At 37.6% G+C, this 15,257-nt stretch overlaps 1 protein-coding gene across 2 annotated transcripts in view; it reads left to right on the top strand.

Annotated features, from left to right (window-relative positions):
- The window catches only part of LOC124635011 (cyclin-dependent kinase 14), a 70,396-nt gene that overhangs the window by 38,568 nt on the left and 16,571 nt on the right, over positions 1–15,257 (top strand). For both annotated transcript variants that reach the window (XM_047170745.1, XM_047170746.1), the window contains exon 3: positions 4,025–4,183. In XM_047170745.1, the coding sequence (XP_047026701.1) occupies positions 4,025–4,183 (159 nt within the window). The remainder of the gene's footprint in view (positions 1–4,024; positions 4,184–15,257) is intronic.

A 15,257-nucleotide genomic window follows, 5' to 3' on the forward strand; every position in this document is an offset into this window, starting at 1 on the left:
TAATGACTAAAAAACTACCGGCAGAGTGACTATTTTCTTTTTAAAATTTTCTCTTACGAAGGTTTTTTTTCAGTGCCAACGAATTATAACTTAAAACTTTTTTTACAAGTATTAAGTAGTTGTTGTTGTCAAAATACCTATATTATTTTCTAAAATTGACGAGTTCTTATGTGCTTTAAGCACTTTAACATTTATAGGTACATTTTATTGCAAATGCAACTCAGTAGCAAGTATTTTTGAAAGTATATGCATTGCAGGAACTCGTCTCAATATTAAAGCAAGTAAAATGTAATCTCTTGTGGCAACTCGTCTTGCCCAGTGTACCGAAGAAAATTTTGTTGCAAAGTTTTTTCTCAAACCCATTGTCGGAGTGTTATTTTTCTAGAGCGTTTTCAACAAAGTTGCTAAGTTTGCACTTTCAACCAACGCTTTCTTTTAAGTAATGGGTAGTTGCAATATCTATATTGAATCTGAAAGCAAGAAATCTCCAGTTTGTGTTGATGAATAGTTACGATAAAATACGTGTTTTCAGATAATCTTATGAAACCGCAACGCATGCATGCAAGGTCGCTCGTTGGTCATGCTATTCATTTCCGTAACAGGACACCATCTTCGATATTAAATGCAGTGTTACCGCGCTACGACTACTCTTCGTCTACTTTAAAGCTAAACATATTGTTACTCACTCGAGTATATTTGCTCTACAATTTACAAGTTTTGCCGTTTTATGAAATAACTTCGGGACAGAATCACAAATTGGTGCTTTAACACCGGGGAATAGTAGTTTTGGACTGGTTAAGTAAATATTTTCGAACAGTGTAGGTTTAACACAAACTAGTACGTGGAGTTTACGTTTATTTAGTGTTCACAAACACTATGTTACGCGTGCGATACGGGGCCTTTGTTTCATGCGACAATAAAACACCTAAGTTATGTGTTATGACCTCAAGTCGAATAGTTTCCGAGTTACGCTCGTGATCGCGTTATTATATTTTATGAATCACGTCTACATTGCGAGCTTAGAACAACAACTTGCGTTTAATTTTACTTTAACACAAAGACGTGTTTTACAAAAGAAAGTACGGCGTTATGCTGCGCGTGTGTCGGAATTCCTCGTATTCAACGCAGCGGTAATGTGGCGGCGGAATAGTCGTTTTAATCGCAGAACCCGAGCCGAGAGCAAATCTACGCTTTATTACGTCCATGACTGCCACTTGATGCAAGAGAGCTGTCTTGATGAGAACGATAATTTTGCAGCGAGGAGACGGTAAAGCAAACCTAGCTCTAATTTCAGTGTCGCAGATTTGCAATCTCTTCGCATTCATTTGGTTAGCTGAGATTGCCCCTTCCCAAAATGCAATCTTATTTGACAAATCACTGTCGGTTCCTTATCTGACTCGAGGAAATAGTGATTGATCGTCGGCAGTAATAAAGAGTTTCGCTGTCGGAACCGGGGAGGTGAAACACGGAAACAAAGCTCACCTATCTAATTGCATCGAGACGAACGACGGAACCTGAGCGTCGGCGCGTGTGCACTGCGCGCATTGTTCTCCACACCACATATAAGAGGGAGCTTATCGACGCCGCACGTGCTGCTAGCCGACTCTTTTCTAATCCCACGATAATCCAACCCGGAAAAAACCAATAACCATTGTTTTGTTAGCATATTTACGCTACATCCATATGATGTTTGCAAGAATTATCCGTGTGAACACTTTGCTGTTACTATTTCAATAACGTAATCTGACTCTCGTGAGTTATTCCACGCGGAACTTTCCGTTCGCTCTGATCTTCCCGAGGCTTACGAGGCTGAGCCAATGTACGGTACGTGGCTCTAAAGAGAATAAATTGTGTGTGTAAAATTGTTTCACGTGAGTTGCGCAAGAGGAATGCACAACCGCGTCTCAATTAAACCCGACCGCCCCGGGCACCGGTTGTCGCCTTACTTTGTGTCTGCGTAAAATAGTGCTATAGAAATTGTCTCTGTCTCCGGCAAACAGCTGCATGTGAATTGTGAGTGTTTGAGACAAAAGTTAAGCCTCGTTGTGCCAGGATTGTGTTCGCAATCTCGACGCAAATTTTACATGAAAGTTACATTCATGTTCCACATGTTCTTGGTTTTATTTATGTATTAAGCCACCTACACGAAAGTATTCGCTATATTGCATTTAAGATGAATGTGGACTGCCTTTTAAACATTGTATAAAGTTATTACCGGCGCCAAAATGATGGATAATATTTTTGGTCAAGAAAGTATGCCCGTTGCCTTGAGACGCCAGATGGCTACTTCTTGTTTTGGAGATGCACGAAACTGTGTGGAATGCATAATTAATGTGCACGAGGCGCTCACTTAATTTACTAATTTGCAATCGAGGCTGGGGCAAATTGTCCGCGTAATTCGTCATGAATAAGTGCTGAAGTGTACGTCCCCCCTGTAATAATGGAGTTCCACGTGTAATTGCGGTCCTGCATATTGATTAGACAATGAATACTGTACGACATCATTTCTAGACTGCAGTGCACTTGTTCTGAAGCTACAAAGAAGATAACATACATACAATATCATCTACATATTCGCTCATCGTTCAAAACTTTTCTTACTGTCAAACTATGTAAATTTTTTGAGTTTCAACAAAGGAAAAGTTTTCCCCCTTTAACGTATAAAATGCTTTGCAGATAATTTATGTTCCAACTATGTGCTATTAAATAATAAGACAGCTATAGCAAGTTGCCGGCTAAGTTCCGGGTGCAGCTAATTAAAGTTTGGTGGCCTTTGGCGCCAGTTGTCACTTCATATCCTGTCTTTTGAACAGTATGCCTCCATGGAAAGTTGAAGGCTTGTTATACGCAAATTAGTTCTTAAGTTGTTCAAACGAACATAGCCAGGTATGTGTTAAGAATATAGGATAATGATTCGCTTGTCAGCCACACCATCATCCATTAATAATATAATTAATTGATCATTCATGCAGATCACCGAAGCCATAATTCAATTAATACCAATCAAGAGTGAAGCTGAATTTAAACATTCATGATGTAAATATGTCGTGGTCGCGCGTCGCTGCCCAATATATTCATTGGTAGTGTTCAATAAAATTACCTGTCAAAACGGTGCCTGCTCAAATTATGACAATTGGGTTCGATCATTGGGTTTTGGCACATCATTATGAACAATTTATTTACCGCGGCGCACATAGGGTAAATTTCAGCAAAAGTAACTGGCTCGTAATAAAATTTTCAACTTAAAAATGTGGACGGTCGTGGTAGATGATAAAAATATAATCGTCGACCGCTCCGTTTTGGTTTAGATAAGCAGTTTCTGCGTTTTGTACATTTTATTCGCATTTATAGGTCAAGATGGCCCTTTCTATCTGTAGTCGCTATTTCTAGTTCCCATTTCCACTAATGAGTCGCTTGATGCAGACAAATTACAGTTAGTTCTCTCGTTACTGTTTCTGGGGCTATTTGAGAGAATCTAGTTTGTAAAAGTTTGCTTGTAAATTCGGATCCTTTGTGAGGTCCCGAGCCATCATTATAGCTCTGCATTTAATAGCCTGCCGACGCCAGCGTTGAAATATTTGTAGTTAGCTTCATTGTTAGCTTCACAATGCTATTAAAATCATCTGCCGTGTGGCCAAAATGGCCTTTGCCGAAGTTTCCCTCAATTGAAACCCGAGTGTCGTTTGTCAACCCGTAATGATCTTGGCTTTGAACAGCTTCGGCAAGTAATACCATTATACGTTGTGTTAATGTACGAGTACATAATTAATTTCTGGTTTTAAAGGTGTTGCCTCGTTGCACTCCACAATTTGAATGAGTTTCGGTAGTCAATGGGATAAAATAAATTGCAGCGGAACTTCGCATTTTTCGATGACAGCATTTAAACAGTCACATGAATCGGAGCACAATTTGAAGTTTAATTAATTTACGTTCAGATTTAAGGGAATCTCTATGAAATCTGTGATGAAATGGATTTTTATTTTATTTATAAGATTAGTTAAGAGATGTTTTGTTGTTGTTGCAGCAACAAAAGACGAGCCTGACGGCGACGGCAGCGAGTGTCGCGGGCGACAACAGAACGGCGGTGGCCGCGGGAAGTTGCCTTACAATGGGTACTCCGAAGAGTGCCTTGACCGGCTCGAACCCAATGGGAACATACCACACGACAAAGAGCCTCATTATGGTAAGTACCTATCTTTATATTGTTTACCTATGTACTAGCGGTGTCATGCTATTGCGACGTCTTGTTAGCTGCGGTCAACCCGATCTTTAGGTTTCGTATTTCTTGATACTTGCAATCAACATGAACATAAATAATATTTTCCCAAGAATTTCTATGAATGACGATTCTTACTAATTTCAATATCAACTTCCGTAATCGTGTTATGCTGTGGCGGGGTGACTCATACATAACTAAATAATTCAAAGTTAAAGTAACTCCAGACTTGGCGAAGTCTGCTAATCAAATTACAACTTAATTACTGCGCACGCTAAAGTTGGGAAATCCTTGGCTTATAAAATTCAATCAGCTTTCAAAGGAGAGAAATGAGTACGTGGAATTTACTGCAAGTGGTTTCCTTGTTCTACATTTCAAAATTGACGATTACGACTACACTACAGTGTACTGAAATGGCCCACATTTGAACAAGTGGTTGTTAGAATGATTCAGCGAGTGCAAAATAAGTGAACATCAATGTAACAAGAAAATTGCTACCACAATCAGGCGCTGACGGTACCTCAATCGTCAAATTGGGAATCCCTGAAGTCACGTCAACAATCCTATCCATTGACAGAATTTCCTAGTTATTTTCCTTTCTATTTCATTGTAGACATTAATGAAGTCTGTATACGGACAACGTGTGTCTATTACTCCTGTATGTACGTATATCCATTCATTGCTCACTTGCAAACTGCATAAGGGCACAATCGCGTTAATCGCCGTACTAGATACATTCATGAATACATGGTTCACGTTCATTTGCGTGCTATTACGCGTAATCACTCTCAAATTACTAGGTATACTCCAAGGCTTAGGCTTGACAAAGGTATGAAAGATAATGGTATAAACATAGCTGGGTATATAAAGACCGAAGCGTGGTAATCAAAAACAATTCCAATGTTATCGAACGATAATATAATTTTTGACATAAAAAAATCTTATTAAAATTTGTATTATCGCCCCTTTCTCATTTTGTCGCAGGTTTGATAATAAAGAAAACACAACAATAACGCGAATTCCAAATATTAATCGTGTTGCAAAATTCATTGTTGTTTTTAAGGAATCAGCAATTTTTATCATTTCCTTTCTCATTATTCGGACGGCCGACAATAGGGAATTTGGTTTAGAATACGATCTCTCTTGAGAAAAACTCATTTCACGCTTATTCGTGTACAAAATATTATGTGTTCCTCGCGATAAATTCATAAAAGATTTTCTTTCCTGAAATGGAAGTTTTTTTATTACCTGAGCTTCCCTTTATATTTTCGTAATATCGTTAGCATATAATTCTCCTGGTTTTGTGTAAGAAAACACCGGGTATCTCTTAACTGATTGAGATAGGTGGGGGCAATGAACTGCCGCGGACGTTAGCACGGACCTGTTAATGATGATAATAGAGAAATGCTGGCAACCCTAGCTACTGATTGTTAGTTATCACTGGGTATAGTTTAAACTTGTTTATTTTTAGTTTTAAAGGTATCCTTACTAATATTATAAATCGGAAAGTGAGTTTGTTTGTTTGTTTGTTCCGCTTTCACGCCGTAACTACTGAACCGATTGCTTTGAAATTTTGCAGACGTAAAGTTAGAAGTCCGGATTAAATAATAGGGTACTTTTTATCCCGAAAAAAATAGATATTCCCGAGGGAAAACAAAAATATTGTTTGCTTGATGGATGGATTGTAGATGGCGCTGTGTGTCGTTAAAAACAAGGTAATATATTGCAAACGAATATAAACATGTAAATTTAGAAGCTAAATGATACGATAATGAATCCCCGAAAATGAGGAATTCCCGAGGGATGATGTACAATTTGTTTAATCGTCTAAACTGTTTTTTTTTACATCTACTTATATATTGCAAACGAATATGAACATATAAATTTAGAAGCTAAATGATACGATAATGAATCCTCGAAAATGAGGAATTCCCGAGGGATGACGTACGATTTGTTTTATCGTCTTAACTGTTTTTTTTACATCTACTTATCCTGAATTAACTATAATTCAACGAATTACTAATTGGTATAAGTATTAGTTAAGTTATTTCGTTCTTGAGGTATGCGATAGATGGCGCTGGGTGTTTTTAAAACGTGGTAACGATGTGTTTTTAAAATACATAAGAAGTGGAATGATAGCTTTTTAAAACGTGGTGACGTTGTTTTTTTTAAGATACGTAAGAAGTGCAATGATATCTCGCGCTTTAACCTGTAGCTCATTGTTCAATCGCGAGCTTCCCGATAGCTCGATAGATGGCGTTGTGCTTTTCTGTATCGTGGTGTTAAGGTTCGCCGCGAATTAGTCTGTTTTGAAATCAGTGGGGCCCAGTAGCGCCAGGGCCAGCCGCGGCTGCGGGTTGTTCGAAAGAGGTACCGCGGCCCTGGTATATAAAAGGCCTAGGACGGAACACGACGATTTTAGTCAGTAAGAGTCTGACACTCCCTCACCGCTGCTAACCCACAGCGGGAGGGGTGAACCGAATTCCACGCGGGCGAAGCCGCGGGCGGAAAGCTAGTAAACTATATTCTATTGTTGGTGTAACTTAGACAGTTGTCGATGGAATTGCTATTGTTCTTCTATTTGCTGAAGGGGAAGGAAATTCAGCAAAAGTCAATCTGTAAGTTCTGCCTTTCTGTTGAACCAGGAAATTCTGAAATGCCTTCATAATAAATTGCTCGACATTATTTGTGATAGCTCCAACTTCAATGGAGAAAGTTTTATTGGTGTTATACAGGGCGCTTAATAATTTGGTTGTTCGATTACGAGTTAACTGCTCTCATTGTAGGCCTTGTGTTATAACTTTAGATATTCATTGTTTAACATTATTCCAATTAATGTTATCTTCCGCTAAATGTGTTTTAAAAAACAAATCAATGTTCCCATATGCTTTACAGATTACATGATTGGTTATGTTTTTCATAAATATAGGTATGTTTTGTTGACTGTGATAAATCTTCCGGCTCAATTGTTTAACGATCCGAAATCCCAGATGGCTATAAAGTTAGAAATAAGTAAAAAGATTGATGTAAATCGATTTCCCACAGTAAAACCCTTCCTCATTCTGTCACCATCACACTTATAAAATATGATTTGTTTGCGAAAGTCGCTTATTCTCAACACGAAAATTCATAAATTACCAGCTTTATTTATCAATCAGTTAAATATGTCTGTGTAAACGAGTTCCTTGAAATAAATGGCTCCGAAATGAGGCTTGCCGTATGGTGTCGAAGACGTATGACACATGTAAATAAACGCACTTCGGTAAATATGACTTGGGCTGAGGGCATGTGCTTTCCATACGTATGGAATTTAGGATTATGTCAACAAGGAATGTTCCTTCCATAGCACACAGCACACACATTGCACATAGCAAATAATTCAGCGTATTAACGTCCGCTACTTCACAAATAACACATTGTAAATCCAACTGCTCGATACATATAAAACCACGAAAGGTCGTAGTGCTAAATGTAGCCACAAATACCAGATTATTGCATGTATTTTCAGCACACATTCCCTATATATCAATATTACATAATTCAACAACACGTTTTATGTAACAAAGGTGATACGAAAACAGAACACTGCTATTAGAATTGGCTAAATATGTACCGCAAACATGTGCCGTATAACTAAAACGATAAACTTAATCCGAGCAAAGATTAAACTGTGCACAGGCCACTCCGGTTAGTATCTTACACTTAAGTCTTAAGTACGTTTCGTAATACTATAATCCAGTTTAAAATCATAGACTAAAAGATACGAGTAATCTCTAATGGCTTTATCAAGTAACTGCGAAGATTTGACAAGGAGGTACGACAAATATTTTGTGTAAGTTCACAAAGTAAATGTATTCCACAAACCGCGCTCGAGTCGGAGCACAATTCCGAAAGTTTGCAGTATCCCGACGTTCTTCGCCGTAATGCACAAGGAAAACCACAACTTTTATGTAAATACCACAAAGCAATATCTGTATTAAATCTAGGGAGCTTCCTCGTTCTAAACATGTTAGTTTCTAACTATTTAAGTTTTAATCGTTTTGCTTCACTATCGTGTAAAACTTCAGCAACGTTACATGAGGGAATAGGGTTTACTCGAGTTCGCTTGTGCACTTTAACTTGATATCTGAAACGTATGTTATATTTGTACAACCAGCTACACTGAAAGACTACTCAATTTTAAAGTTTAGATTCGTTCGTTAAAACTTTTTTCTATTAATTTTTCCAACGATGGTGTATCGTCATCCTAGCAATCTTTCCCCGATATTGTTAACCCTTGATAGATGATAAAATCTGATGCCTTGTAAGACCCAACCCCCGGCCGCCTCGCCCACAACTTTGTGTAAACAGTTAATTGTTTTCTAGCCGTAGGGGCTGTTACAAAACGTTATGAATCTGTAAACAAGTGAGGGTTAGAACAAGTGTTACTCGTCACTGCTCACGCTTTACTTTAATGTTTGTTTGCACAGATTTGTTTTGTTTTTCTAGTGTTAATATCCAGTATTATGTTGCAAGTGCACTTCTGACGTTGTTGCTTTGATGAAGCAACGTGTTTTGTCTTGGATAATGCACGTGATTATGTGAATCTTTTGTTTTAAACAATGACCAAGATGAACAGGTAATATTATTTTAATAACACCAAAATAAACATGTTTTGTTTAATCTTTAATAGTTGATTTAGGTAACTTAAGCAAAGGTCGTTACTTTTAGTACCTTCATTGCCAGAAGTAAATTTATAGTTTTCTTTCTTCTCTCTATACGTGTTACTTTTAACTTAAGCCTTTATTATACTTCTAAGACCTCTGAAATGGCTGTAACCCCAATTCACCCGTTATTTATTAAGTCCATCAGGTAGGCTTAGTGGCTAACCAAAGTTTTACTTTGCTTTTATCGAAAAAACTAAGAGCTAAATTAAAGTATCGCCCACACCGTTCTGGTTCTGTGTAACTAGAAAATTAAGTTGACCATTTCGTGTTATAATAGCGTGTCCACGTAAAATAAGGAAGGGAGGGGCAATGGCAACCGCCAAATAATAAAGGACCATGGGCAAAAATGTATGAAGCCTGGGCTCACCCACCAACAGAGATGAGACCACTTTGAATATACTTGTAAAGCACTAAATATAAAGATTTCAACTCATTTTTGCGAAGAATCCATGGGGTTATTTTGCTATTAATATTTTTCTTCGACCATAAATAAACTAATATTCTGCAAAAAGTAGTGCTGTTATGGCAGTGTAGGTTTTGTTATTGAATACCTTTAACTAGTTTTAATTCCAGGTTTAATGTATACATAAAAAATAAAACAGCTGCTAACAGTTAAAATTATTTTTGTTAACATTTCAATCAATATCAATAATAATGTCGTCTAAATATCCTGCCGGTGGATTAAATTGTGAGTTTTAGCTGAGCCTGCCTCACCCTAGATATCATATTATTGAAATGATATGAGCACAACTTCCTACTGAGCGTCTACCTGTTAGACACGAGCAGTAATACTGAGCGATGGCATCTCGACCCATTTCGTTTCTGTTAACCAGAATGTATACCTACGTAATATGTAAACCTATTTAGGTGCATATCTTTTTTTTGCCATGGAATTGAAGGTACTGCCCATAGTAACAATTTTAGTACAAACAAAAACCTTCACAACGGCATATGCTATAACTCTGTTGGACAATGAGCCCAATTTGACTCATGGTCCTTTACGTTTTAATTTGATAAGCGTTTTTAGTGACCAGGCATGAAATACTAGCAACTGTCACTTTAGGGAGGATTGGCAAAATTAGCAGTATGTAATAAATATATGTATGAGTGTTTTTGAAGATCAGAGGATTATAGCGATGATATTATTAACCATATGACCTCAACTATTCCCCGATGACATTTCCCCACGGTATGCCGTTTTCCCCGCAAATTATATTATTCAATTGATTGATAGATACTCCAGATACCAGCGAGCTTTGTGGTAACGATCCACATAATTTAATCAGTGTTGCCAGTTTGCCACCTAGCTAGATGCTAATGCTGGTTGTGAATGGCAACCTAATTGGAATTTCTGAATACCTTTGTGTAAGACATGATATAATTACACGTAGTCTGAATTCTGTTTGGAAAATCTGAATGTATTTTTAGACAGGATTGTTTATTTAATTGTTTTGATTTAGATTATTAAGCCTGTTGTTTTTAAATATAGTATGGGTTTATGTTGTTTTTAAGTATAACGTAATATACGATTTGCATTTTTGAACATAATGCCATCTTGCCCATGGTATTCTTTTGACACCCTGTATAAAAAAAGACAAATCATATAGAGCTAATAGGTGATCATTCATCACATTAATGACACGTTTTTATAAATAAATAAACACCTACATTAGACCTTAAAATAGGTGAATGTGCTCGTAGAGGTGTGATCACCTCAAGCGAGGCAATGAGTCGAACCGATGACCTTTCGATTTAAAGGTCGCTACGGCAGCCTTAGGGATATTGTCGCTTAATGTACATGTTGCATGCACTGCTTTTGTTTTAACTATCGCACTTAACAGTTCTTTTACAATTCTTTTTTAATTGTTGTAATGCATTAGTAGGAGAAAGGGTTCTAGGTACTACATTAGTTTTGATTCCTTAAATATTGAGAAGAAAGAAATGTAGACAGTAAAATGATACAAACGAAGTTTTCTTACGCTTCTGAGATGTCATATGATTACTTCTAAAATAAGCTCCATTTTAGCACTTTCTCGTCTTTTACCATTGCACAACTGCGTCATCTTATTAGCGATTTTTTCCACATAAAATACAATATAAGAGTTTATAATTAGTATTACACCCGTCTAATATTTAGGTCTTAAATAACACTTACTGAGTAATGCATATAAAATCCAAGTACATAAAAATAATGTATGAATAAGACGGTCAAGTGTAATTTTAGACCGACCACAAAGCAAGATCCATACGTCGTGGGCGGATTCAGAGGACGCTAGTCTTAACTAGAATATATAGTAGGTAAAATTACATAAGACGACGAAAAATACGTCCAAAGACTATGTACGTAATCCTTAAATGACCAGAGAGGAAAAGCCATAAGTAGACATGAGACTAATTGATATAGAAAATAATTTAGACACATACATATGATTTAAAACTACTAAAAAAGGCTTGCACTGTCATAGTCCCGTTTTTTTCAGTGAAACAGTCCGTAATAACTACATATGATACTGTTGCATCGTAATTCACAATTAAAATAGCAATGTAAAAGTAGAATAATACAAAAACAGGAGCCCATATCGTAACTGCGTTTCGTACATAAATACATAAAGCACTTTGCTAACATTTGTATACAAACAGTTACAGCAAATAAAAACACAAAAAGTAGAAACGGTCCCCTTACAAGTTCCTTGTAATGTGAACCTCATTACGGATCTGCCCATTTATAACACTTTACATGCAAGACATTCCGAGGGGGGAAACAGTAGTCTGAAAGACAGTCTGCGGTTTTAATACAATTTCTAAGGAACTCTAATAAGACAGACAGACAATATACCAATGTTCTTGAGCTGAACGCACGGGCGAACACGAACGGTGGAACCGTTGCGTGTAGCCGCAACAGTTAATTTTGATAATTAATCACGTTACATGAGCTCAATTATTAAAACAGAATTAATGATTTTCAGTATTGTACGTATTTTCACCTCTCTAGCTTTTTTTTGCGGTGAATATCGCATTGTACCACACAAAAAGCCTTTTGTATTTCATTCTTGGACTATACGCTCAGAATTTATCGTTCATATTAATTTGCGTTTAATTTAATTAAACTGTGCCCTAACGATCTCGAGCCTTACAAGTTGACTGATGTTTGAAATACATTCATTCTCGTTAAGGTCAGGAAAGTTGTTATTAATATTACATTATGTGGATCAAGTAAAACCGCGCTGGAATGCTGTTCCAGCGTAATTCGAAAACTTTTCTAATTGGGTCACATCGTGTCGAGTAACACGTATATTGAATTAGCGGCGTGAAGGAAAATCCTCCATGTGTATGATCCCCAAAGAGAAACCCGTGGAACTTTACCAAAAGGCTGATCAATGATTTCTGAACCATGACATGCCTTTTGAAATTTAGTCCTGTATTCCATCATGTGAATTCCAGTTCGAATAAGTAGTTTACCGAATAAAACTAAAATAAACGACAATTCATACGTATAAAAAGTATATTATTGTTTAATCCATTAGATATTCTGCAATACAACAAACGTCTATCATACTTCACAATATCACAATATATGACGGACGCTACCGCTGTTATGCTAGTGTAATTCCATTCACTACACGATTGCTGAATAAATTCACACACGAGCCTAACATGAAGCTTTCATAATTAACCTATACTTCGGCCGTTCAGAGAATGCGTTCCTGACACCTATCAGTTAGTCACGACTAGTGATGGGCACAACATAACACTGAGTTCGTTACCGTTCCTTCAAAATGAACCGCCGCATTATTTTAAGATTATTTTCGTTTTAAATTGGCGGAATCATTTGTTTTATATTTTAGTTATTTAAGTGGAAACCAAAAAAAGGTAATATTCATATAATAAAATTGTTTTATTTATTCTTTGTTACAAGTACATTGAATTGAATGTGCGAACAGAATATTAATCAGACTCCGATTTGCTTGAGGAGGTGGTGTCTTCATCATCATCTTCGCCTACATGTATAATTATATTATTATCAACTAGCTTCTGCCCGCGACTTCGTACGCGGATCCTGTCCCTTATGCCAGCGACTACGGGGTCAGCAAAATCAAAGATCTGAACCGTCTGATATTGAATTTTAAGGGCCCGTTGACTTGAAAACAACGGAATACGGATAAACATTAGAAACGTTCCATATATTTAATTAAATTGGACTAAACAAAACGCTGAGAACTGAACCGCAATAGGCGTGATCATAGGGATAAAAGTAGTGATTCTAATAAGTCTGCATTTAAGTTATGTGGCAAAAATGTTACACGTATTATTACGTAAAAAAACATTAAATAGATGACAAAGTCGTGGTGACTTAGTGGAAGTCGTGGTGGTTTAGTGGGTAGAGAACCAATCTCTCAAGTATGAGCGTGCGTCTTTGATTCCAGGTCTGGCAAGTGCCTGCCAATGCAACTTTTCTAAGTTCGTATGTACTTTCTACGTATATTTTGGATACCAATAACCGTTATTTGGAGGGGATGTTAAACTGTAGGTTCCGGCTGTCATTGAACATTCTTGGCAGTCGTTATGGGTAGTCAGAAGCCAGTAAGTCTTACCAAGGTATGTTGGGTTGAGCGGGTAACCAGGTTGTGGAGGTCAGATAGACAGTCGCTCCTTGTAAAACACTGGTACTCAGTTGCATCGTGACTGGAAGTCGACCATAACATAATTGGGACAAAGGCTCTTGAGATAATAACGACAATAATAATGAGATATAGGCACCGCAGGACATCTGAGGCTGATGACGGGGAGTAGCAACCCCGCGGGGCTATACTATATGCTGAGTTCTCCAGGGAGAGTATCCCCCATCTCCGGCCGGTCGGAGTGAACCATGACGGGGGTAGGTCTCACGCCTCTGGCTTGGCTTGGCCGTCCAGAGTGGAGTCGCTAGAGCAGGATTAGTAGCCCTGCTCGGAGGGTAGGTGCCTCATGGTAAGCACAGGGAGCGCGTAATCTGTGTTTAAAGTCCGCCGAGGTATCCTCACGCTTCAGGTTCCCGGGGGCCCAGTAAGTGAGGTGGCGAGTCTCCACCTGCCATTTTTACATGTACCATTGACATCCACTAACATCCCATCACAAATAGCCCAAGTAGTTTCCCTCAATAGTTAGCAATAGTTTAGCACAGAACCGGGGATTGTCTTTTTTTTAACGACGTCCACCGGTGAATGTCCTTGGGTTCATTTCTATAGTGTATAAAGGGATAATCGACGGTATTGTGTCACCATTTCATTAAAGTTGTCTCAAAAGGGCTTCAGCGTGTTGGCTTCGGCCCCACGTTTGCCTCCCAAAAATTCGGAACTCTGTAGTCCCGAGGTCTGGAAGAGACATACAAAATAATAATGAGATATAACGCAACAAAGTCGGAGAGTGAGGGCTCGTGACGCCACGTCTAAGTATGTAAAATTTGTACTAAGCAGTGACTTAACGAAGCGTTGTTGTATCTTCGTTATTATTTGTTTGTGAGAGAGAGAGAAAAGAAAAATACGTGTCCATTATTTTAGGATAGGATTCACCATACCTATTTCATAACATTCATTTCTATACATTTCAAGTGTAGTATTGCTCTTGAAGTTTCATATCAGGTGTTCCAGATCTTCGATGTTTATACATCAATAGAGAGTGCTTATCAGATTGAACCACTTTTGCTAAAACGTCATATCTTCATATGCTATAGTCTAGCTGGACTCCTGGAGTTCCACATCAGGTGTTTTACACCTTCAATTTGTATAAGTCAACAGAGAGTGCTTATCAGATTGAACAACTTTTGCTAAAACGTCATACCTCTATATGCTATGGTCTAGCTGGGCACCTGGAGTTCCACATCAGGTGTTTTAGATCTTCAATTTGTATAAGTCAATAGAAAGTGCTTATCAAATTGAACAACTTTTGCTAAAACGCCATACCTGTATATGGTACAGAGAAGCTGGGCTCTTGGGGTTCCACATCAGGTGTTCCAGATCTTCAAATTTATTATCTCAACTAAAAATGCTCATCACATGAAACAATTTTTGCCATGGCACCATTTTTATATCTCTTATAGTTTTGTTGGTCTGTTGGAGTTCTGCATCAGGTCTTCAAGTTTCGAAGATATATTATAGCCTATATGTTGACCAGGCTTAATACTGATACAACAAAGAAAAAATCATTGAAATCCGTTCAGTAGTTCCGAAGATTAGCGTGTACAAACAAACAGACATACAGACATACAGACATACAGACAAACAGACAGAATTTTTTTTTTGGATTTGTGCTCCATTACTGTTTCTAAACCCCACCCAATTATTATTTTTTAAATATAT

The sequence above is a fragment of the Helicoverpa zea genome, chromosome 12 (genome assembly GCF_022581195.2).
Source record: "Helicoverpa zea isolate HzStark_Cry1AcR chromosome 12, ilHelZeax1.1, whole genome shotgun sequence".
Taxonomy (NCBI): domain Eukaryota; kingdom Metazoa; phylum Arthropoda; class Insecta; order Lepidoptera; family Noctuidae; genus Helicoverpa; species Helicoverpa zea.